The sequence below is a fragment of the Hyla sarda genome, chromosome 4 (assembly GCF_029499605.1).
Source record: "Hyla sarda isolate aHylSar1 chromosome 4, aHylSar1.hap1, whole genome shotgun sequence".
Taxonomy (NCBI): domain Eukaryota; kingdom Metazoa; phylum Chordata; class Amphibia; order Anura; family Hylidae; genus Hyla; species Hyla sarda.
In genome coordinates, this window is record NC_079192.1 from 125,810,245 (window position 1) to 125,836,343 (window position 26,099).

General features: G+C 47.5%; 1 protein-coding gene across 2 annotated transcripts; it reads right to left on the bottom strand.

Moving 5' to 3' along the window:
* Positions 1-849: 849 nt before the first annotated feature.
* On the bottom strand, positions 850-18,953 carry SERF2 (small EDRK-rich factor 2). 2 transcript variants are annotated; one of them, XM_056569258.1, is made up of 3 exons: positions 18,798-18,953; positions 8,944-9,046; positions 850-1,351 (listed from the first exon to the last, which is right to left on the bottom strand). In XM_056569258.1, exons 1-3 carry the CDS (start codon positions 18,802-18,804, stop codon positions 1,288-1,290), a joined length of 174 nt encoding a protein of 57 aa, XP_056425233.1. In that variant the 5' UTR covers positions 18,805-18,953; the 3' UTR covers positions 850-1,287. The 2 variants fall into 2 exon arrangements, with proteins under 2 accessions (XP_056425233.1, XP_056425234.1); XM_056569259.1 differs by lacking the exon at positions 18,798-18,953 and adding an exon at positions 9,253-9,349.
* Between the last annotated feature and the right edge of the window lie 7,146 nt (positions 18,954-26,099).

Here is a 26,099-nt window from a genome sequence, read left to right on the forward strand (position 1 = left end):
CAGGGCTCCAGTGGCAAGTTTGCCAATCTTGGCTCTGGCACATGCCAAACATCCTGCACTGTGTTGGGCTGTAAGCATAACACCCACCTGTGGACATTGTGCCCTCATGGAGTCTGTTTCTGACCATGTGAGTGGACAGATGCACATTTGTGGCCTGCTGGAGGTCATTTTGCAGGGCTCTGGTAGTGCTCCTCCTTGCACAAAGTCCTGCTGCTGGGTTGCTGCCCTCCTACAACCTCCTCCATGTCTCCTGACGTACCGGCCTGTCTCCTGGTAGCGCCTCCATATTCTGCACACTACGCTGACAGACACAGCAAACCTTCTTGCCTCAGTTCACATTGATATGCCACATTGAGATGTCAGATCGCCGGGGTCCCGCTGCTGGGGACCCCCAGGATCTCGGCTGCAGCACCGTGCGTAATGACGGGCAATACAGGGGCCGGAGCATCGTTACATCACGGCTCTACCCCCTTGTGACGTAACGGCCTGCCCCTCAATACAAGTCTTTGGGAGGGGGCGTGGCAGCCATCACGCCCCCTCCCATAGACTTGTATTGAGGGGGCAGGCCGTGACGTCAGGAGGGGCGGAGCTGTGACATCATGATGCCCCGGCCCCTGTATTGCCCGTCTGCTGTGTGCAGTAATGATAGCGGTGTGCTGCAGCCGAGATCCCGGGGGTCCCCAGTAGCGGGACCCCAGCGATCTGACATCTTATCCCCTATCCTTAGGATAGGGGATAAGATGTCTAGGGGCAGAGTACCCCTTTAAGTGTTCCCTTTATTTTTTTGAGCAGTGTATATTGAATAAAAATTTTTTAAAAAACACCATAAGAGAAACTCACAAGACAACGCCCACGGAAAAAGTCACTTTATTAAATATCTGACTGAGTCCACCGTGAATACAAAATCACAAGTGACTTCGAATCATGGTGAAGTGCTTGTTCGACCTTGATTTCCATCACATTTGCTTGAGCTGACTTATCCGATGCTAGGTCAGCATGCAGAGAAAGCCATGGGAGGGAAAAAATAAAAGAATGGCCTGAGCTTTGTGCGGGGTTGGAATAAAGTGGTATATTCATAATATGTACACAAGGAAGATAAAAATCTATGCTACTAGTTTATGATTAAAGGAAAAGACTGGAAAATTATGCACAGCAGGGAAGAAGAAAAACAAACAAACTTCGCATTGGGGAAAACAAAGCCATTGAGCCAAATGTTTTTGTTCGGGTACTGGGCAATGTATCATTGAATGGTCGTCATCTTCCTGCATACCATGCACTCCACAAATGCTATTTCGGCTCCTCTTTTTTCTCCTGTGCCTTTTTCTGCTTCTCTTGCATTATCTGAGCATCTCTACAATAAAGAGGAAAAATAAATTATATCATAACTGCTGTTAACCCAAATTTGTAAATAAATAAAAATATTGCAGCATGTGGGATTGTAAAAAAAAATAAAAATAAAAAGCAAGCGCTATACTTGTATACAACACAAATAGAGAAACATAGCCGCACATCCACCATTTGTATTTTGATCTACTTGCTTCTCAGCATAATTTAAAAAACTAACAGGTTGTTATACTTCGGGCTGGGCGGTATACCGGTTCATACCGAATACCGAAATTTGTGTGCTGCACGATATGAATTTTTACCCATACCGCAATACCGGTTTGGCCCCTCCCCCTCGGGAATTTATGAATTATCAGCCGCAGCACGCTGTCCCCACATCGGGGAACTAATCATATGTGACCCGCGAGTTGCGGCGCTGATACTCTATACCCGTAGTCTTCAACCTCCAGGTGCTGCAAAACTACAACTCCCAGCATGCCCGGACAGCCGTTGGCTGTCCGGGCATGCTGGGAGTTGCAGTTTTGCAATATCTGGAGGTCCGCAGGTTGAAGACCACTGCTCTATACAGTGGTCCCTCAACATATGATGGTAATTGGTTCCGGGAGGACCATTGTATGTTGAAACCATCATATGTTGAGTTCATATGTCTATGGGAAACTGATAATTGGTTCTGGAGCCCCGAAACCATCATATGTTGAGTACTTATCTCTATGGAAAACTGGTAATTGGCTCCTGAGTCAATAGAATTTCAACCCAAAGTAAGTAAAAATAACCACACAAAGTACAGATAAACCAGAAAAAGTGTTTTGTACAGGGTGCATCCAGTTGTTGCAAAACTACAGCTCTCAGCATGCCCAGATAGTCTCTAGTTTTACAACACCAGGGTGTACCCTGGTTGGTAAACAGTGAAGTATACCAGGGATGCACAGTTTTTGCGCCACCAAATGTTACTTTGTAAAGACATCAGTCATTTTACACAAATCTATGGGGAAGCGAAAAAAAAAAAAAAAAATCATTGTGCAACAAAATTAAAGAAAAAAACGCCATTTTGTAACTTTTGGGGGCTTCCGTTTCTACGCAGTGCATATTTCGGTAAAAATGATACCTTATCATTATTCTGTAGGTCCATACAATTAAAATGATACCCTACTTATATAGGTTGGATATTGTCGCACTTCTGGAAAAAAATCATCACTACATGCAGGAAAATGTATACGTTTAATGTCATCTTTTTACCCCTATAACTTTTTTATTTTTCCATGTACGGGCAGGTATGAGGGCTTGTTTTTTGCGCCGTGATCTGAAGTTTTATCTGTACCATTTTTGTTTTGATCAAACTTTTCGATCACTTTTTATAAATTTTTTTATTGTATAAAAAGTGACCAAAAATATGCTATTTTGGCACGCGACGATACCATATATGCTTATTTTTATTATGTTTATATATATTTTTATATAGAATTTGGGAAAAGGGGGGCGATTTAGACTTAATAAGGAAGGGGTTAATTGTGTGTTTTTAGCCTTTTTTTTTTTTTTTTAACTACTACTACACACTTTTAGGAGGAATCATTGGGTTCCTCCTACAGATCATTATGCTTGCATAGAACCATATTGATCTGTGTGATCTGCACTCTATTGATAAAGCACGGTCACAGGAGCAGAGGTAAGCCCTCCGGCTACCTCCACAGTGGATCGCGCCCCCCCCCCCCCCCCCGCAATCATGCTGCGGGGGGGGCAATCCACCCCACTGGACCACCAGGGAGTGTTCAAAGCTTCCTTTTGACGCCGCTGTCAGATTTGACAGCGACGATCTAAAGGGTTAATAGCCGGCCGTGGCAATCGCTGCATGCCAGCTATTAACGTCGGCCCCCAGCTAAATGAATCAGCCATACCCTGTTAACAGCATACGGACGTGTATACACGTTCATGGTCATTAACAGGTTAGGGGAATAATGTACATGGGGGCCGGGGATAAGTTTTAGGACTCACCACTGTTTTACTGTACTGTATAACACCTGGCCCGCAGCAGAGTGAATCTCGCGGCAATGTCATGTGACAATTTAACGTCACATGACTTCCCCGCGAGATTTGAAGCTCCGCTCCTCCGTGATTTCAGTGTTGAAACAGCCCAGCGCTGCGGCCCGGCGGCAGCTGTAGCAACCAGCGCCGCCGGAGAACCGTTTATTTTCAAGGTGGCCCGACAAACGATGGCTTCTGAGAGGCCATCGTATGTTGAAAATAACGTATGTCGAGGCCATTGTATCTTGAGGGGTTACTGTTCTGTATCCCTATGCCCGGGCTGCAAAAGGTAAACAAAATAAACTTTAACTCGCCTTCACCGTCAGTCCGGACCCGCTTCCTGGAGACGTGAAGGTCGGAGAGCCATCATCCTATCACCGGCCGCAGCGATGTTCCGCCTTGGCTGGTGATAGGCTGAGCCCACTGTCATGTAAGAAGCCGGCTTCTTACACGACAGTGCGCTCAACCTATCACCGGCCGAGGCGGAACATCGCTGCGGCCAGTGATAGGATGATGGCTCTCCGACCTTCACGTCACCAGCGAAAGGCCGACGTCGGACATGCGTTAGCTCATTTTTGTTTACCTTTTGCAGCCTGGGCATAGGGATACAGTATAGAGTGTCAGTGCCAGCGGCCGCAACATACAGGTCGAGGAGGGCAGCACTTGTGGGTGACGTGAGTAGTACCCCGATGGGGCAAAATTTTTTTTTTTGGGGGGGGGGGGGGGGGGAATACCGTTATTTACCATGGAACCGCCATAAGTTAAAAAAATACTGCAATACACATATTTGGCCATACCGCCCAGCCCTAGTTATACTTATATTTATTGTTGCTGTGTCCAGCGTCAGCAGCTTTGTCTACATGGCTGTAATAATAATGTATACCACTGAGACCAATGGGGCACATACTTGCTGCAGCCATGTAAACTAAGCCAGCAAGTGGAACCTGAGAGGTGGCACTGGACACAACAAGAATAAGAGTAATATAGCAAATTGTTTGTACAATCCCAATTTTTTTAATTGCCATTTGTTTGACCCCTGTAGCTTTTTTTAAATTTTTTTTTTTTCGTATACCAGGCTGTATGAGGGCTCATTTTTTGCACCATAATCAGTTTTTTGTATCGGTACCATTTTGTTATTGCTCTGACTTTTTAATCACTTTTTAAACTTTTTTTTTCTGGGATATTATAAAAATAGCAATTCTGTGTTTTTTTTTTTTTAGTTTTTTTTACATTTACCGTATGGGATACATAATGTTATATTTTAATAGGTCGTACTATTACGCACACAGATACTAAATATGTTTATTATTATGTTTACATGTTTTTATATAGGAAAAGGGGGTGATTTGAACTGTTAACATGAAGGAGGTTAGTGTGTCTTTTAAACTTTTTTTTTTACACTATTAGACTGGAGGAATCATTAGATTCCTCAGACAGATGAATAGAGTTCTATTAAACTCCATTGATCTGTGTGCTCTGCGATCCATTGATAGAGCCTAGTCCAGCCAGGATCTATCAATGACAGAGCCACGGGACATCAGGGAACAGCTTTGACAGCGACGATCTAAAGGGTTAAAAGCCAGCCGCGGCAGCCCCCGACTACTGAGAACAGCCGGGGACTGCAGAGTAAGGAGCGGGCACGAGTCTGGAGCCCGCTCCATACAGACTGCTGAGCGCCACCGTGCTTGACAGGTCCTATATTTAATATTTTTTTTTTGAACAGGGGAGAAGGCGGCATGCTCCACTCCCCTGCGAAATACGGTGTATTTTTACTTTCACTTTTAAATACCCCGCCGGCAGCCCTGAACGGCCAGCACAGAGGAGCCATTCAGGGGCTCCCGGTGGGGGTTTTTAAACTACTAATTTGACCCCCAAATGTATGCCCCCCAAGCATATTTATAATAATGAATTGCCCCCCTGTGTCCTTATTTCCCCTTCTACTGCCTGCTCCTCATCTTCTTGGAGCAGGGCAGCAGCGTGACATGTCTGGAACCGGCGGCGGTGAATGAATGAAGCAGACATGTCCCACATGGAGGCTTCATTAATTCATTACCGCCGCCCGACATGTCCCTGCTGCTGCCCTTCTCCTAGCGCAATCAGCGCACCGCCGGGACATGTCTATTCTCTGCTGCTCATAACCGTACCCGACAGAGATGAGCAGCAGAGAATAGACATATCCCAGCAGTGCACTGATTGCACTAGGAGAAGGGCAGCAGTGGGGAAATGTCAGGTGGCGGCGGTGAATGAATGAAGCTTACATGCTGCTACCCTGCTCCAAAAAGATGAGGATCTAAAAATGAAGGTGAGCGCTCTATGGTGCAATTAAAACAAGGACTTAAGGGTGGAGGAAAGAATATCAAAACTGCTCACCCTGAAATGTTGTGCAGCCCCATACACAACAATGGTAACGAACTTAAAATAGGTATCCGCTGCCCGCCGGCTCAATAGGATATATAGAATCGGTGCAGCTTCAAGATGTTTGCCGACTCCGATAGGCGTTGCATCTTGGGAACAAAGTTTTTATCTCCTACGAGTGGTTCCTGAGCCGGCCAGCATCTTGAAACTACAGCAAGAAGATGAGAAGAAGCCAGCAGGAGGGGAAATAAGGGTGGAGGGGGGGTGGATAAGGATAGGCACACTGGGGCCAATGAATTATAAATATGTATGGGGGGGGGGGGTATACATTTGGGGGTCAAATTAGTAGTTTAACCGGTTGCCGATGAATGACGAGCCGCTCGTCCTGAGACGGCATGCGGTGTAAGACGTGGGCTCCCGACTCGAGCCATCGTCATACCGCTCAGCCCCCAGCTGATTCCTGTAGCTGAGGGCCGGTGTTAATAGCCGACATTTGGCGATTGCCACGGCCGGCTATTAACCCTTTCGATTGCCGCTGTCAAAGTTGACAGCGGCGTCTAAAGGGACATTTAAATGCTGCCAGGTGTTTCCAGAGGGCTTACCTCTCCTTCACTGCCAGCTCCTGCGCTCTGAATGATAAAGCCTGGCAGGACCAGGCTTTACCAATAAAGCACACAGATCAGTTGATCAGACCATTGATCACCCCCCCCCCCTTTTCCCAAATTCCATATATAAAATATGTAACCATAATAAAAATAAACATGTGGTATCGCCGCGTGCGTAAATGTCTGAGCTATAAAAATATATCGTTACTTAAACTGCACATTCAATGGCGTACACGCAAAAAAATGCCAAAATCGAAAATAGCGTTTTTTTGGTCACTTTTTAGATCATGAAAAAAAAAAAAAATGAATAAAAAATTATCAAAAAGTCAGATCAATACAAAAATGGTACCGCTAAAAACTTCAGATAACAGCGCAAAAAATGAGCCCTTGCACAGCTCTGTAAACGTAAAAATAAAAAAAGTTATAGGGGTCAGAAGATGACAATTTTAAACATTAATTTTCTTGCAAAATGTACTGTGTAGAAACGGAAGCCCCCCAAACTTATAAAATTGAGTTTTTTCTTCTATTTTGTCACACTATTTTTTTTCCCCGTTTTGCCGTAGATTTTTGGGTAAAATGACTGATGTCATTACAAAGTATAATTGGTGTCGCAAAAAATAAGCCATCATATGGATTTTTAGGTGCAGAATTGAAAGGCAAAAACGGAAAAACCCTGCGTCCTTAAGGGGTTAAAACCCGCCGGGAGCCCTGAATGGCTCCTCTGTGCTGGCCGTTCAGGACTCCCGGCAAGGAATTCAAAATTGAAAAGTATAAATACATCGTAGGGGAGTGGTGCATGCCGCCTGCTCCCCAGTTTAATAACTTCTGATCACATGGGGTCTCGGAAGTGAGACCCAGTGCGATCAATCCCTCAGCCCCTGTACTACTACCCCGATCATGGAACAGTCTGTAGTGCAGGCTTCACATAAGCCACAAACAAGGTTCTATAACCTGTTTATTGGTAGATGCCGGTCATTTTTTAGTGCTTGCTCCTATAGCTCAGGTCAGTGTTTCCCAACCTCCAGTTGTTGCAAAACTACAACTCCCAGCATGCACAGACAGCCTTCGGCTTGCTGGAAGTTGTAGTTTTGCAACAGCTGGAGGCACACCGGTTGGGAAACACTGGCTCAGGTAGATGAAAGCACAGTATAGAATTCTGCAATAATGTGTAAGGCCCCTTTTACACTACAGGTGGTATCCTGCTTTTTTACTGCCGTTATTTTAGAATAACTGATGAAAAAAAACGGATGCAACAACTGGTAATAACGGATGATAACTGATGACCATCATCCATTATTATTTGTTTTTTTTCTTAAAAAACCTGATGACGTTCATCCGTTATTACCAGTTACATCCGTTTTTTGTTTTTGTTTTTTTTATCTGGCTTTTAACGCTTTTTGTAAAGCTGTACAAAAAAAAAAAACGGATGTTAAAAAAAAACCTGACAATAACTGATGTTTTTTTAACATCCGGTTCCCATAGACTTCAATGTAAAATTTTAACGTCCGGTTTTTCACAATTGTTTTTGCCGGACCAAAAATTAGTGCATGCACCGTCTTTTGTGCTGGCAAAAATAACGGACATTAGTAAAAACGGACGTGCCTGATGCAAAAGGTTTTCCAAAAAAATCCTATTGACATGAATGGGATTTTTTTGACGACTGCTTTCAGGACTTTTTGCCGGGAGTACCGTATTTTTCGTCCTATAGGACGCATCGGCGTATAAGACGCACCCAATTTTTAGGGGCAAAATCTAAAAAATAAAGATTTTGAACCCAATAGTGGTCTTCAACCTGCGGACCTCCAGATGTTGCAAAACTACAACTCCCAGCATGCCCGGACAGCCGTTGGCTGTCCGGGCATGCTGGGAGTTGTAGTTTTGCAACATCTGGAGGTCCGCAGATTGAAGATCACTGCAGGAGGAGGTAATACTCACGTGTCCCCGCCGCTCCGGACCAGTCACCGCTGCCCTGGATGTCGCTCCATCGCTGTCACCGTGTCCCCATCGCTCCGGAACGTCTCTGCTGCCGGCCGGGTATCCTCGCTCTCCGTCGCCGCCATCACGTCGTTACGCACGCCGACGCACGTACGCGACGACAAGGAAGGAGAGCGCCGGCCATACAGGGGATCCCTGAACGGAGAAGACACCGAGGAGGCAGGTAAGGTCCTTCCCGGTGTCCTGTAAGCACTAACCCGGCTATTCAGTCGGGCTGTTCGGGACCGCCGCAGTGAAATTGCGGCGGTCCCGAACAGCCCGACTGAACAGCCGGGTTAGTGTCACTTTCCCTTCAGACGCGGCGGTCAGCTTTGATCGCCGCGTCTGAAGGGGTAATACAGGGCATCATCGCGATCGGTGATGTCCTGTATTAGCCGCAGGTCCCGGCCGTTGATGGCCGCAGGGACCGCCGCGATAGGTGTGTATTCGCCGTATAAGACGCACAGACTTTTTTCCCCCCAGTTTTGGGGAAGAAAAAGTGCGTCTTATACGGCGAAAAATACGGTAATAACAGGTTTTTTTACAGGATGATACCTGTAGTGTGAAAGGGGCCTAACCCAGATTTATCTGGAGACATAACATTCCTAATAATTACAAGACCCCAATGTGCTCATATCCACATTACCTCTGCTTTCTTGCAGCAGCAGATAAGCCATCATCTGGCTTTTTCCCCTTATCTGGATTTTTCTTCATGTTCTTAGCTCGAGCAAGTTCACGCTGGTTTCCACCTACAGGATTAAAGTGTTTAGTACTTTATCATATGATGGATCAATGGCAAATGCTTTCAAATAAGAAGGATAAAAAGGCAACATGATACAACAGGACCACCGGAAGATCCCAGGACTATATGCGACTCCAAAAACCAGGAGGGAAAAAGATGCTTCCAAGGTCTCCCACCCTTCTAGTGTGTTTTATCCAAAATCCTTCCAGATACCTGCTGACAAGGCGGGGAATGGAGGACAGGGGGCTTTGGAGTGAGAGTCTACAGATTCATTGGCCCAGATTTAGCAACCTCTGTGAGAGAAAAAAAATGGAGGGATTTCCCCACAGCAACCAATCCCAGCTCAGCTAATGAGCTGAGGTAAAGTGAAACCTTAGCTGTGATTGGTTGCTGTGGGGAAATCCCTAAATTTTCTCTCTCAGGGTGCATTCACACAACGTTTTTACCATATACGGCTTCAAGTTAAGGACCCCGGGGTTTTTCCATTTTCGTTTTTTCCTCCTTACGCTTAAAAAATCATAACTCTCAATTTTGCACCTAAAAATCCATATGATGGCTTATTTTTTGCGCCACCAATTCTACTTTGTAATGACGTCAGTAATTTTACCCAAAAATCTACAGCGAAACAGGAAAAAAAATCATTGTGAGACAAAATTGAAAAAAAAAAAAAAACAAAACACAATTTTTTAACTTTTGGGGGATTCCGTTTCTACACAGTAAATTTTTCGGTAAAAATTACATCTTTTCTTTATTCTGTAGGTCCATATGGTTAAAATGATAACCTAATTATACAGGTTTGATTTTGTCGTACTTCTGGAAAAAATCATAACTACATGCAGGAAAATTTATACGTTTAAAATTGTCATCTTCTGACCCCTATAGCTTTTTATTTTTCCGTATATGGGGCGGTATGAGGGCTCATTTTTTGTGCCATGTTCTGAAGTTTTTAGAAGTACCATTTTTGTATTCATAGGACTTATTGATTCATACTTTTTATTCATTTTTCATGATATAAAAAGTGACCAAAAATACACTATTTTGGACTTTTGAATTTTTTTGCACGTACGCCATTGACCGTGCAGTTTAACAATATATTTTTATAATTCGGACATATCGGCGATACCACATATGTTTATTTACAGAGTTTTTTGGGTTTTTTTTAAATGGGAAAAGGGGGTGATTCAAACTTTTATTAGGGGAGGGGTTAAATGATCTTTATTCACTTTTTTTTTGCAATGTTATAGCTCCCATAGGGACCTATAACACTGCACACACTGATCTTTTACATTGATCAATGGTTTCTCATAGGAAACCATTGATCAATGATTCTGCTGCTTGACTGCTCATGCCTGGATCTCAGGCACTGAGCAGTCATTCAGCGATCGGACATCAGGAGGCAGGTAGGGGACCCTCCTCGTGTCCCACAGCTGTTCGGGATGTCTCGATTTCGCCACGGACATCCAAGACAGCCCCCTGAGCTAAACGGCAATGATTTACTTTCACTTTAGACACGGCGTTCAACTTTGAACCCCACGTCTAAAGGGTTAATAGGGTTAACACCGCGATCAGTGCCGCGCACTATTAGCCATGGGTCCCGGCCGTTGTTAGAGGCCGGGCCCAACCCGCTATGACGCGTTATAGAATGGGAGCGGACTCATGGGTCCTGTAGGGGTTAAAAACCATATGGAACCGTACAGAAATCCGTATGTATTGACTTAACGTTGTAAACCGCATGTCAAACGCATGATACGGTTTAGTCTGTTTTGCATCTTATACGGGTTTTCTCTGTTTTTTTACCTGTACCCAAAACCGTAGACTACCACGTTTTGTGGTCCGGGTGAAAAACCGCATTAAAACCATTTACTTTTTTTTATTTATTTTTTTTAAACATGGGAGTCAATGGGAACCGTATGACTGTTCCATCTGAATTGCACCATACGGTTTTTGACTTTGCACAGTTTTTTTACCTGGAATTTCAATCAAACAAGTGAAACTTAAAATGGAGTGAAAAGTTAAAAACATACGTATTTTTCTTAAAAAAACGGATGCAACCGGACATCATTTTTCAAACCGTATACGGGCTGAAATTTGTACACACATTTTGATACAGTTTAGTCCGGTTTTGAGGAATCCGTTTTTCATCAAAAACCTGATATACGGAACTGTATTGCAAAAATGTGGTGTGCATGCAGCCTCACAGTTTGATAAGTCTGCGCCATTATCTGTACATCCTACCGTCCTCTTATGATGTGAAAATTTGGCCCGACTTTGCTTCTGACTGAAAACACGTGTCTGCTCAGAGGGTGGATGTGTACAGGGGGAAGTCAGACATGTCGAAAGTTTCTAATCGGTCAGGGTCTAAGTCAGCGTTTGCCAACCAGGGTGCCTCCAGCAGTTGCAAAACTACAACTCTCAGCATGCCCGGACAGCCGAAGGCTGTCCGGGTATGCTGGGAGTTGGAGTTTTGCAACAGCTGAAGGCACCCTGGTTGGAAAACACTGGTCTAAGTTCTGAGAACCCCACCAATCACTCCCCCAGCTCTCTGAATAAAATGGAGCCTCTTTGCTGCTACAAGTTGGATTGAGTGGCTAGCTGGGGAGTAAGACACAAAGCCAAGTGCTTTTCCCATCTATGTGTAGTGATTGTGGGGGGCATCTGTGTTACATTTCACATTATTTAAACAGTAATGCTGTAAGATGGCATCATCCATTTCTGCTGCATGTCTGTCCAGAGAGATTAACCCCTTAAGGACAAAGGTTTTTTCCTTTTTTTGCATTTTCATTTTTTCCTCACCTCCTTCTAAAAATCATAACGCTTTCAATTTTGCACCTAAAATTCCATATTATGGCTTATTTTTTGCCCCACCAATTCTATTTTGCAGTGTCAGTCATTTTACCAAAATATCCACGGCAAAGCGGAAAAAAAAAAATTCATTGTGCGACAAAATTGAAGAAAAGATGCAGTTTTGTAACTTTTGGGGGCTTCCGTTTCTATGCAGTACATTTTGTTCGGTAAAAATGACACCTTATCTTTATTCTGTAGGTCCATACGGTTAAAATGATACCCTACTTATTAGGGGTGTGAATCGCCAATAATTTGGCGATTCGATTCGAATCGCGATACCAGGGTGGCGATTCGATATATCGCAATATATTGCGATACTGTCATGTTGGCGATATATCACGATATATCGCGATATTCCCTATTAAAAGCTTGGGAAAACTTATTCTAGCTGAGAAAGAACAAGATCCCGTGAGAGTTGTCCTGTGAGTGCGTACGTTCTCCTTCCTGTTTGTTCTGAGTCTGTAGTCTCGCGGTAGCAGCCTGCGAGTGGGACAGAGCTGATAACAGGTACACTGCCAACTAGTGGTCAGGAGTTTACGTGTTATAAAAAAAAATAAGAGACAAATAGGACTGTGACTCAGTGAGTGAAATACAGTAAATGTTAATTATAATAATTTATAAAAAAAAAAATCGATTCTCAGAATTTTAAAATCGATTCAGTATCGCGGAACAAAAAATCGCGATAATCGATTTTTTCTTACATCCCTACTACTTATATAGGTTTGATTTTGTATTTCTTAAAAAAATAAAATCATAACTACATGCAGGAAAATTTATACATATAAAATGGTCATTTTCTGACCCCTATAACTTTTTAATTTTACCACGTACGGGCCGGTATGAGGGCTCATTTTTTTGTGCCGTGATCTGAAGTTTTTACAATTTTTATATATTGATCGGACTTTATCACTTTTTATTCATTTTTTCATGATATAAAAAGTGAATAAAAATACGCTATTTTGGACTTTGGAACTTTTTTGCACATACGCCATTGAACGTGCGGTTTAATTAACGATATATTTTTATAGTTCGGACGTTTCCATACGTGGCGATACCACATATGTTTATTTACACGTTTTTTTTATAAGTTTTTTTTATGGGAAAAGTGGGGTGATTCTTACTTTTATTAGGTAAGGGGTTAAATGATCTTTATTAAACTTTTTCACACTTTTTTTTTGCAGTGTAATAATCCCCCCTAGTGGCTATTACACTGCGCATACCGATCTCATGACATGGCAAAGATCAGTGTTATCGGCGGTCGAATGACAAAGCCTGGATTTCAGGCTTGGAGCAACAAATTGCTGATCGGACGCGACAGAGGGTGGTGAGGGGATCTCCGCTCACATTCTAGCTGATCGGGACATCGCGATTTCACCGCAATGGTCCCAATCAGCCCGACTGAGCTGCCAGGAGGAATTTACTTTCATTTTAGACACGGCGATCAACTTTGAACGCCGCGTCTAAAGGGTTAATAGCACGCGGCACAACGATCGATGCCACGCGCTATTAGCCAAGGGTCCAGGCTATCATTAGCCATGGCGTAACCCCGCTTTATATACAGGTACGCCCTGCATCCTCAAGAGGTTAAAGGGGTACTCCGGTGGAAAACATTTTTAATTTTTAATTTTTAAATCAACTGGTGCCACAAAGCTAAACAGATTTGTAAATTACTTCTATTAAAAAATCTTAATCCTTCCAGTACTTATCAGCTGCTGTATGCTCCACAGGAAGTTCTTTTCTTTTTGAATTTCCTTTCTGTCTGACCACAGTGCTCTCTGCTGACACCTCTGTCTGTGTCAGGAACTGTCCAGAGTAGGAGCAAATCCTCATAGCAAACCTCTCCTGCTCTGGACAGTTCCTGACAAGTGTCAGCAGAGAGCAATGTGGTCAGACAGAAAGGAAATTCAAAAAGAAAGGAACTTCCTCTGGAGTATACTGCAGCTGAACAGTACTGGAAATAAAAAATAAACACGTTTTCCAGCGGAGTACCCCTTTAATATGGCAATCAGTAAATCCCTGGATCAAGTACAGAAAAACCAAGGTCCCCTCTAACAACCCTCCACTTGCCCAGAAAACTCCTTTAACATTTAGGCAACACATGGCGTACATGTAAGCCCTGGCCACAGTGTATGAGTTATGATTTAAGGAGTAGTCTACTGAAAAGTAACTTCAGTCCGTTGTGCCCTGGCTGAAAAAAAATAATGTATTAATTAAAAAAACTCTCCTTCCTCCGTCCCCCTGTAGCGCTGCTACAGCTATCCGGTCCGGTCTTCTTACGCGTGCACAGATCGTCACACTGCTCTCAGCCTATCACTGCCTCTGTCGGGCAGTGCGACGATCTGTACACATGGAAGAAGGCCATACTGGATAGCTGTAGCGGTGCTATGGGGGAACGGAGGAAGGTGGGTTAGGCTGCTTTCACAATATAAAAGTTCACCCATTAATAAACAGCTGTTATAATGTATTGTTAACGGACCTTTAATAACAGGTGGATTAATGGATGCTAACGACTGTCCAAATAACGGGCATATTCATCCGTTAAGACCCGTCATAACATCCGTCATGTACGGACGTTTTAACACCTCTGGCTACAGACTCCCACAGCCAGGACTACTACTACTCCCATCATGGAACAGACTTGTTTCCATGATGGGAGTAGTAGTTCCCCAGCTGCGGGAGTCTGCTGGTGGCTGGGGAGGTTGCATTAGTGTTTGTACTACTACCCCATCCATGATGGGGGTTGTAGTACAGGGGCTGAGGGATTGATCGCACGGGGTCTCACTTCTGACACCCGATCCGATCAGAAGTTATTAAGCAAGGGAGCGGGCGGCATGCTCCGCAACCCTGTGATGCACACAATGTATTTTTTACTTTAAATTTTAAGTTCCCCGCCGGAAGCCCAGAATGGCCGGTACTGAGGAGCCAATCAGGGATCCCGGCGGGGTTTTTAAAATGGACAATGTGAGGGGACATATGTATATTAAAAGTGATGTGGGGGGGGGGCCACAGAGTGCTATATATCTAGCCCCCCAGCGCATAAATAAAAATATGACCCCCGCCAGAGCGCGCACGTGTATCTCTATACCCCCCACCAGCGCATAATGTGACCCCGCCGGCGCATTTGTCTTAATTTTCCATTGCAGCAAATTATGTACTGGCGAGGGATATAGATATATACATATAAATGCGCTGGCGGGGGTCATATTTTTATTAATGCGCTGGGGGGGGGGGGTATATATATTTTTATAAATGTGCCGGTGTGAGGCATATTATAAATGCGCTGGAGGGCTAGATATATAGCGCTCTATGCCCCCCCCCCCCCCTGCAGCGCTATATATCTTGCCCCCTCCCCAACAACACTTTTAATTTACATATGTCCCCTCACATTGTCCATTTTAAAAACCCCGCTGGGATCCCTGAATGGCTCCTCAGTACCGGCCATTCAGAGCTCCCAGCGGGGATTTTAAAAATGAAAGTAAAAAATACATTGTGATCGCAGGGTTGCAGAGCATGCCGCCTTCTCCCCTGCTTAAAGGGGTTCTCCACTGCCTTGTCTTCAGAGCTCCGATCGCAGCGTCCGGAAGTTTATTACTCCGGACGCTGTGTGTGGGCTTCCGTGTTCGAGGCCGCCCCCTCATGACATCAGGCCCGCCCCCTCAACGAAAGTCTATGGGAAGGGGGCGTGACAGCGGTCGAACACGGAAGCCCGCACACACCGTCCGGAGTAATAATCTTCCGGACGCTGCGAGCGGGGCTCCGGAAGACAGGGCAGTGGAGAACCCCTTTAATAACTTCTGATCGCATCGGGTCTCAGAAGTGAGACCCGGTGCGATCAATCCCTCAGCCCCTGTACTACAACCCCCATCATGGAACAGAGTCTGCTCCATGATGGGGGTAGTACAAACACTAATGTAGCCTCCCCAACCACAGGCCGACTCCTGCAGTGGGGAATTACTACTCCAATCATGGAAACAAGTCTGTTCCATGATGGGAGTAGTAGTAGTCCTTCAGCACTGCAGGAATCAGCTGATGTCAACTCTTCTGAGCATGCTCAGAAGTGATAACGGATATTTTAAAACAGCGTGCAAATGGATGACATAAAGGCTCATCCATTTGCCATAGACTTCAATGTTCAAAATAACTTCTGTTAAAGGAGAACTCCGGAACATAAAAATTGTCCCCCATACTGCCGGCAGTAAAAAAAATAAAGATGTACATTAGGGATCGACCGATTATTGGTTTGGCCGATATTATCGGCCGATAATCACGATTTTGGGCATTATCGGTATTGGCAATCACCTTGCCGATAATGCCCTGCCCCCACCGCACTGCGATTGCCCCCCCCCCCCCCCCCACCCCAGGAACAGGTAATTATAAAATCGGGGATGGGGGAGGCAATGGGGCCGGGGCAGTGCGGTGGGGGGTGCGACGCAGCGCGGTGGTAGGGGGAGCGGTGCAGCGGTCGCGGTGATAGGACTCAAGACCCCCGGACAGGCAGGGGGAGAGAAGCGGGTGGCAGCGGCGGTCTATGGCACCACAAAAGCCACTGCAGCGGTGTGGGGGGGGGAATAGCCGATAACTTATACCGGTATTCCGGTATAAGTTATCGGCTATCGGCCCTAACCTCCACCGATTATCGTATCGGCCCTAAAAAAAAAAACGATCTGTCGATCCCTAATGTACATACCTTCCTCCGCTCCCCCGGGGCCTCAGGTAACCAGCCGCGATCATCTTCCTGGTTGCCGGTGGTCGGAGAATCATACTGCGCTCAGCCAATCACTGGCCGCAGTGAAGTCCCAACTCGGCCGGCGATAGGCTGAGCAGCAGTGTGACATTTTCGGCCCCGGGCGCAGGAGACGGTGTAGTGAAGAATTTTGTGTCCTGAAGCGTTTTCACACTGCCGCTCAGCCTATCACCGCTGAGTCGGACTTTGCTGCGGCCGGTGATTGGCTGAGCACAGTATGATTCATCTGACCACCGGCAACCAGGAAGTGGATCGCGGCGGAGACCGGAGCCGGTTACCGGAGGCCCCGGGGGAGCGGAGGAAGGTATGTACATCTTTATTTTTTTTACTGCTGGCAGTATGAGGGACAATTTTTATATTTCGGAGTTCTCCTTTAATTTACCTGTTTCTTGTGACGGGCGAAAAATTAGTGCATGTCCCATTATTTCTCCCGTCACAACTAACATCCGTTAGTCATGACGGGCTATAACGGGTAAACGAAAAAAAACATTGACTTGAATGGGGTTGTTTAACGGGCGTTAATAATTATTTTTCAAACGTAAGTTTATTAACGGGTGAACTTCATAGTGCCTTAAAGGTTTTTTTGTTTTAACTTTTTGCAGCCCGGGCACAACGGATTGAAGTTACTTTTCAGTAGACTACTCCTTTAATACTGGTAAGTCTACCGGTCACACCGATGTCCGGCATTAACCCTTAAGGTGCCACAACATCTAAAGCTGTTAAAATGGTGCTGCTGGACCTTTGTGGGGATGGAGGATGAGATTGGGACCGATGCAGGGTCTGAACAGCGTGCACGATGGCACGAGGATCCTTACTTGCCTCTGTTCTGTCAGTGTTTGCCAGTAAAAGATTGCATGTGATAGTCCCCTATGGAGACTAAAAAACTGTGAAAACATAAAAAGCATTAATATATGTGAATAAGTCCCTTCCCTAATAAAAGTTTGAATCACTCCCTATTTTTCAAATACATGAAGAAAAATAAACATGTGGTGTCACCGCGTGCAGAAATGTGCAAACTATTAAAGGAGAACTACGAGATTGAAAATTGTATCCCCTATCCTAAGGATTGGGGATAAGTTTCAGATCGCGGGGGGGTCCGACCGCTGGGGCCCCGGCTCTCTGGTTAGAGAGGGCGTGTTGACCACCGTACGAAGCAGCGGCCGACACGCCCCCTCCATACACTGCTATGGGAGAGCCGGAAATTACCGAAGGCAGCGCTTCAGCTCTCCCATAGCAGTAAATGGAGGGCGCGTGTCAGCCGCCGCCTCGTGCGGTGGTATACACACGCTCTCTATGCAGAGAGCCGCGGCCCCGTACGGGAGATTGTGGGGGCCCCAGCGGTCGGACCCCCCGCAATCTGAAACTTATCCCCTATCCTTAGGATAGGGGATAAAATGTTCAATCCCGTAGTTCTCCTTTAAGTTATAATGTTTATGATCCCACCTAGTGAACATTGTAAATGAAAACGAAATACCAGAAAAATAAGAGAGTTATAGGGGGTCACAGGGAGAACGTTAAACATACTCTGTTAAAGTTTGACTTTTTTAACATCGTAAAATAATCCAAAAATCATGTAACCATGTGATTGTATTGACCTACAGTATAAACAGAACATGGCTCCCATAATCTGCTAAATTGTGGGGTGCTTTTTAAATCCCCCCCTCCGTGTATATTTTAGGGTAAGATGAGTGATGTCATTACAAAGTGCAATGGTTGGCACATAAAACAAGCCTCATATGGGTCTGTGGTTGGAAAAATAAGAGTTATGGCTGTTGGAAGGGGAGGAGGAAAAAACTAATATGCAAAAATGAAAATTGGCTGTGACCTCAAGGGGTTAAGGGTTTCCCAACAAAGGTGCCTCCAGCTGTTGCAAAACTACAACTCCCAGCATGCTTGCGACAGCTTGGGGCATCCGGGATGGTAAAGGGATTAAGACCTATATCATAAGAACCTTCGGCACCGATCACTGCAGCCATCCCGGTACTCGCCCATCACTAGCGGTCCGGGGCGCATCACTCCCAGCCTCCCCCGGGGGTCCAGGGCCTTGTTGACGTGGCACGCAGGCCGCAGGCTCCCGCCTATATACGCTCCGCCACCATCCTGTCATCTCACGGCTACACAGTCAGCGCCTGGGAGGCCTATCACCGCACTCACACTCCGGTATACTTACGGGTCATGGCTCCGGTTCTCCGGGACTCGCTCCCCAGACCTGCACCAACTTCCTCCTCAGTCCGCTGCGGTTCACCGTTTACTGATCGCTGATTGGCTGTCCCGCATCACGTGAACAAAAGCAACACTCTCACTGAACAACTCTGTGCAATGTGTTACACGCCAGACCCGCCCCTCGGGGAGGGTGGAGCTTCCGAGGTAACTCAGCCAATGGGGCGTCCGTAGTTACTGCTCGCGTGGTCACGTACCTGAGTTGTTGTTATCTCCTGGAGTTTATATGGTTAATTGCAGAGGTTTCTGGGAAATATCTCTGAAAGGCAGAGTATGACATTCTTCTGGTGGCCGGTAGAGGACAGCACTGTACACGTGTTTGTTCACAATGAGCAGTTTGTACAGGCAATAATAATGATAGACAGTACTGCCCATAACTGTGGAAAGTAGGGAGTCAGTATGGGACTATGGAGAAAGTGTGGAGGGGACAGGAATCTCTCCACTGACTGCCTCTATTCCATAGTCCCTTTTCATCACAGTTCTGTAACTGACTACCTCCGTCCTCCACAGTCCTACTGCAGACTGCCTCCATCCTCCACAATCCTACTGCTGACTACCTCCGTCCTCCACAGTCCTACTGCAGACTACCTCCGTCCTCCACAGTCCTACTGCAGACTGCCTCCATCCTCCACAGTCCTACTGCAGACTGCCTCCATCCTCCACAGTCCTACTGCAGACTGCCTCCATCCTCCACAGTCCTACTGCTGACTACCTCCATCCTCCACAATCCTACTGCAGACTGCCTCCATCCTCCACAGTCCTACTGCTGACTGCCTCCGTCCTCCACAGTCCTACTGCTGACTACCTCCATCCTCCACAGTCCTACTGCAGACTGCCTCCATCCTCCACAATCCTACTGCAGACTGCCTCCATCCTCCACAGTCCTACTGCTGTCTACCTCCATCCTCCACAATCCTACTGCAGACTACCTCCATCCTCCACAATCCTACTGCAGACTGCCTCCATCCTCCACAATCCTACTGCAGACTGCCTCCATCCTCCACAATCCTACTGCAGACTGTCTCCATCCTCCACAATCCTACTGCAGACTGACTGGCTCCATCCTCCACAGTCCTACTGCAGACTGGCTCCATCCTCCACAGTCCTACTGCAGACTGCCTCCATCCTCCACAGTCCTACTGCAGACTGACTGGCTCCATCCTCCACAGTCCTACTGCAGACTGGCTCCATCCTCCACAGTCCTACTGCAGACTGCCTCCATCCTCCACAGTCCTACTGCTGACTACCTCCCTCTACTGCCTCAATCCACCACAGTCCTACTGCTGACTACCTCCCTCTTCCACAGCCCTCCTACTGCAGACTGGCTCCATCCTCCACAGTCCTACTGCAGACTGCCTCCATCCTCCACAGTCCTACTGCAGACTGCCTCCATCCTCCATAGTCCTACTGCAGACTACCTCCATCCTCCACAGTCCTACTGCTGACTGCCTCCGTCCTCCACAGTCCTACTGCTGACTGCCTCCGTCCTCCACAGTCCTACTGCTGACTGCCTCCATCCTCCACAGTCCTACTGCTGACTACCTCCCTCTTCCACAGCCCTCCTACTGCAGACTACCTCCATCCTCCACAGTCCTACTGCAGACTGCCTCCATCCTCCACAGTCCTACTGCAGACTGCCTCCATCCTCCACAGTCCTACTGCTGACTACCTCCCTCTTCCACAGCCCTCCTACTGCAGACTACCTCCATCCTCCACAGTCCTACTGCAGACTGCCTCCATCCTCCACAGTCCTACTGCTGACTACCTCCATCCTCCACAATCCTACTGCAGACTACCTCCATCCTCCACAATCCTACTGCAGACTGCCTCCATCCTCCACAGTCCTACTGCTGACTGCCTCCGTCCTCCACAGTCCTACTGCTGACTGCCTCTGTCCTCCACAGTCCTACTGCTGACTACCTCCATCCTCCACAGTCCTAATGCAGACTGCCTCCATCCTCCACAGTCCTACTGCAGACTGCCTCCATCCTCCACAGTCCTAATGCAGACTGCCTCCATCCTCCACAGTCCTACTGCAGACTGCCTCCATCCTCCACAGTCCTACTGCAGACTGCCTCCATCCTCCACAATCCTACTGCAGACTGCCTCCATCCTCCACAGTCCTACTGCAGACTGCCTCCATCCTCCACAATCCTACGGCAGACTGCCTCCATCCTCCACAGTCCTACTGCAGACTGCCTCCATCCTCCACAATCCTACGGCAGACTGCCTCCATCCTCCACAGTCCTACTGCAGACTGTCTCCATCCTCCACAATCCTACTGCAGACTGACTGGCTCCATCCTCCACAGTCCTACTGCAGACTGCCTCCATCCTCCATAGTCCTACTGCAGACTACCTCCATCCTCCACAGTCCTACTGCTGACTGCCTCCGTCCTCCACAGTCCTACTGCTGACTGCCTCCGTCCTCCACAGTCCTACTGCTGACTGCCTCCATCCTCCACAGTCCTACTGCTGACTACCTCCCTCTTCCACAGCCCTCCTACTGCAGACTACCTCCATCCTCCACAGTCCTACTGCAGACTGCCTCCATCCTCCACAGTCCTACTGCAGACTGCCTCCATCCTCCACAGTCCTACTGCTGACTACCTCCCTCTTCCACAGCCCTCCTACTGCAGACTACCTCCATCCTCCACAGTCCTACTGCAGACTGCCTCCATCCTCCACAGTCCTACTGCTGACTACCTCCATCCTCCACAATCCTACTGCAGACTACCTCCATCCTCCACAATCCTACTGCAGACTGCCTCCATCCTCCACAGTCCTACTGCTGACTGCCTCCGTCCTCCACAGTCCTACTGCTGACTGCCTCTGTCCTCCACAGTCCTACTGCTGACTACCTCCATCCTCCACAGTCCTAATGCAGACTGCCTCCATCCTCCACAGTCCTACTGCAGACTGCCTCCATCCTCCACAGTCCTACTGCAGACTGCCTCCATCCTCCACAATCCTACTGCAGACTGCCTCCATCCTCCACAGTCCTACTGCAGACTGCCTCCATCCTCCACAATCCTACGGCAGACTGCCTCCATCCTCCACAGTCCTACTGCAGACTGCCTCCATCCTCCACAATCCTACGGCAGACTGCCTCCATCCTCCACAGTCCTACTGCAGACTGTCTCCATCCTCCACAATCCTACTGCAGACTGACTGGCTCCATCCTCCACAGTCCTACTGCAGACTGGCTCCATCCTCCACAGTCCTACTGCAGACTGCCTCCATCCTCCACAGTCCTACTGCAGACTGACTGGCTCCATCCTCCACAGTCCTACTGCAGACTGCCTCCATCCTCCACAGTCCTACTGCTGACTACCTCCCTCTTCCACAGCCCTCCTACTGCAGACTACCTCCATCCTCCACAGTCCTACTGCAGACTGCCTCCATCCTCCACAGTCCTACTGCTGACTACCTCCGTCCTCCACAGTCCTACTGCTGACTGCCTCCGTCCTCCACAGTCCTACTGCTGACTGCCTCCGTCCTCCACAGTCCTACTGCTGACTGCCTCCATCCTCCACAGTCCTACTGCTGACTACCTCCCTCTTCCACAGCCCTCCTACTGCAGACTACCTCCATCCTCCACAGTCCTACTGCAGACTACCTCCATCCTCCACAGTCCTACTGCTGACTACCTCCATCCTCCACAATCCTACTGCAGACTGCCTCCATCCTCCACAATCCTACTGCAGACTGCCTCCATCCTCCACAGTCCTACTGCTGACTACCTCCGTCCTCCACAGTCCTACTGCTGACTGCCTCCGTCCTCCACAGTCCTACTGCTGACTGCCTCCGTCCTCCACAGTCCTACTGCTGACTGCCTCCATCCTCCACAGTCCTACTGCTGACTACCTCCCTCTTCCACAGCCCTCCTACTGCAGACTACCTCCATCCTCCACAGTCCTACTGCAGACTGCCTCTATCCTCCACAGTCCTACTGCAGACTGCCTCCATCCTCCACAGTCCTACTGCTGGGGACCTTAAAGGGGTACTGCAGTGGAAAACTTTTATTTTTTTTTTAAATCAACTGGTGCCAGAAAGTTAAACAGATTTGTAAATTACTTCTATAAATTTTTTTTAATCCTTCCAGTTCTTATTAGCTGCTGAATACTACAGAGGAAATTATTTTCTTTTTGGAACACAGTGCTTGAGCACAGTGCTCTCTGCTGAAATCTCTGTCCATTTTAGGAACTGTCCAGAGCAGCATATGTTTTTTATGGGGATTTTCTCCTACTCTGGAAGCTCCCCCCATAATAGTAGGCAGCTCCCCCTCATAATAGTAGGCAGCTCCCCCTATAATAGTAGGCAGCTCCCCCCCCCCATAATAGTAGGCAGCTCCCCCCCCCATAATAGTAGGCAGCTCCCCCCCCATAATAGTAGGCAGCTCCCCCCCATAATAGTAGGTAGCTCCCCCCCCATAATAGTAGGCAGCGCCCCCCCCCCCCATAATAGTAGGCAGCTCCCCCCCATAATAGTAGGCAGCGCCCCCCCCCCCATAATAGTAGGCAGCTCCCCCCCCATAATAGTAGGCAGCTCCCCCCCATAATAGTAGGCAGCTCCCCCCATAATAGTAGGCAGCTCCCCCTATAACAGTAGGCAGCTCCAGGGGACATACAGCGTCAGCCTCCAGCCATATAAAGTATATGGCTGGAGGCTATATGTCTGTACTGCCCCCACTGTGATCCGGTCACTGCTCCTCCGGCCCAGGTCACCATCTACTGCTATGGCCTATGGACCATAGCAGGAGGTGCCAGTACCGGGGCAGCGGTGACCGGAACACTGAAGAAGATAACGCACCGCCGGTCACTTACCATTCCCTGGCCAACGCGCGTTCTCCTGTGATGATCCTGCGGTCCTCCTGGTCCTCCTGCGTCTCTATGGTTGTACGCACGGGACGTCACTGACGTACAACCATAGAGGCGGAGGACCGGAGGATCATCGCAGGAGAACGCGCGTTGGCCAGGGAATGGTAAGTGACCAGCGGACACAGGGCTGTCCAGGATAGGAATACTTCTTTTTATGTGTCCGGCCGGGCTCCCGTGTGCGGCTGCAGGCGGGGGCCGGCCATAGCATGTAAAAACTAATACTGTCTACTAAAAACCAGGGGGCCTCCAGCTGTTGGAAAACTACAACTCCCAGCATGCCCGGACAGCCTTTGCCGGTCCGGGCATGCTAGGAGTTGTAGTGTCACAACAGCTGGAGGCCCCCTGGTTTTTAGTATCAGTAATTAGTTTTTACATGCAATGGCCGGCCCCCACCTGCAGCCGCACACGGGAGCCGGGCCGGGCAGATAATTATAGGTATTCCTATGCCGGACCCCAGTACCCGGCGTATAAGATGACCCCCGACTTTTCAGAAGAAAATTCGGGGTTAAAAAGTCATCTTATACGCCGGGATATACGGTATGTTTGTGTGTTATGTGTGTATAAGTATGTGTTTTTTTATGTGTGTTGTGATTATGTATATATGTATTTTCTTACCTTTTGTGAAGATCCGGAAGCTGGCCCCTTTTTCTTCCATCGGCTTGCTGTGTAACCTCGGCCTCCACCATGTTGTGTTCGGTAAGTGGGATGTCAGGGGGGGTGTTCTTGCTTCTGTCCTTCCTATCTTCTGACGTCCGAGGCAAATCTTTTCTTCCTGTTTCTTCCGTGGCTCAGCGATGAATCTGCGGCCTCTTCCGGCGCATGCGCAGGTATTTTTTTTTTTTTACCAATAAAGTTTTTTTTTTGTCTAATTGACACACTGTCTGCGCTTGCACGAAGCTACGCTATTAGCGTAGACCTAACGTACGCTGCGCTGTTAGGGTAGCACTTGCGTACTCGCGCATGCGCAGTTTGTCAATTAGACAAAAAAAACTTTATTGGTAAAAAAAAAACTACCTGCGCATGCGCCGGAAGGGGCCGCAGATTCGTCGCTGAGCCACGGAAGAAACAGGAAGAAAAGATTTTCCTCGGACGTCAGAAGATAGGAAGGACAGAAGCAAGAACACACCCCCCGACATCCCACTTACCGAACACAACATGGCGGAGGCCGAGGTTACACAGCAAGCCGCTGGAAGAAAAAGGGGCCAGCTTCCGGATCTTCACAAAAGGTAAGAAAATGCATATATACATAATCACAACACACATAAAAAAACACATACTTATACACACATAACACACAAAAATAATAACAAAAACTGTATAAACAAGGGAGAACCCCTTTAACGACACAGGAGATGTCAATCTGCAGAACCTGAGGGAATCACACTAGGCCTACATTAGAGGAGAACTAATCTCCCTAGTCACATTCCTAGAAAAATATAGAAGTAGAAATCTCTCAGATTTACTTTCTCAAATAAAAGCTTTGGCAGATGCTCACGCAATTGAGCTTGCCCAGCTTAGGACAGAGATCATAAACTTGCTTAATCTTCGGCCAAAATATATTTCTCCTCCCAGTTCAAATGCTATGTCCATGGTGACTGTGGAGTCAGTAGATAAATGTTCCGACTCCGGAGTTTTTTGTACTTCCGACTCCCCGACTCCTCTGTATTAATATGCAAATGTATTTTATACATTCCTTGAAGGAAAGAAAGGCAACATACATGTCATTACCACAGGACTACTGGCTGGGAAGCCAACAGTCTATTGTATTGAACAGTTTGTGTGCTGATCTGCTGCTGAAGATAGGGCAGTGGGAGGGTCCAGGAAGGGGCATTTATTATAAAACATGATTTCCCTAGTAGAATCCCATAGTCATGTTTAAAGGGGTACTTTGCCCCTAGACATCTTATCCTCTATCCAAAGGATAGGGGATAAGATGTCAGATCGATGTCAGATCAATGTCAGATCACCGCTGCTGGGGACCCCCTGGATCGCTGCTACGGCACCGCGCTATTACTGCACAGAGCGAGTTCGCTCTGTGCGTAATGACGGGCGATACAGGGGCCGGAGCATTGTTACGTCATGGCTCCGCCCCCTCATGACATCACGGCCCGCCCCCTCAATACAAGTCTATGGCAGGGGGCGTGATGACTGCCACGCCCCCTCCGATAGACTTGTATTGAGGGGGCGGGGCCATGACGTAACGATGCTCCGGCCCCTGTATCACCCGTCATTACGCACAGAGCGAACTTGCTCTGTGCAGTAATGAGAGCGAGGTGCCGCAGCGGCGAACCCGGGGGTCCCCAGCAGCGGGACCCCGGCAATCTGACATCTTATCCCCTATCCTTTGGATAGGGTATAAGATGTCTAGGGGCG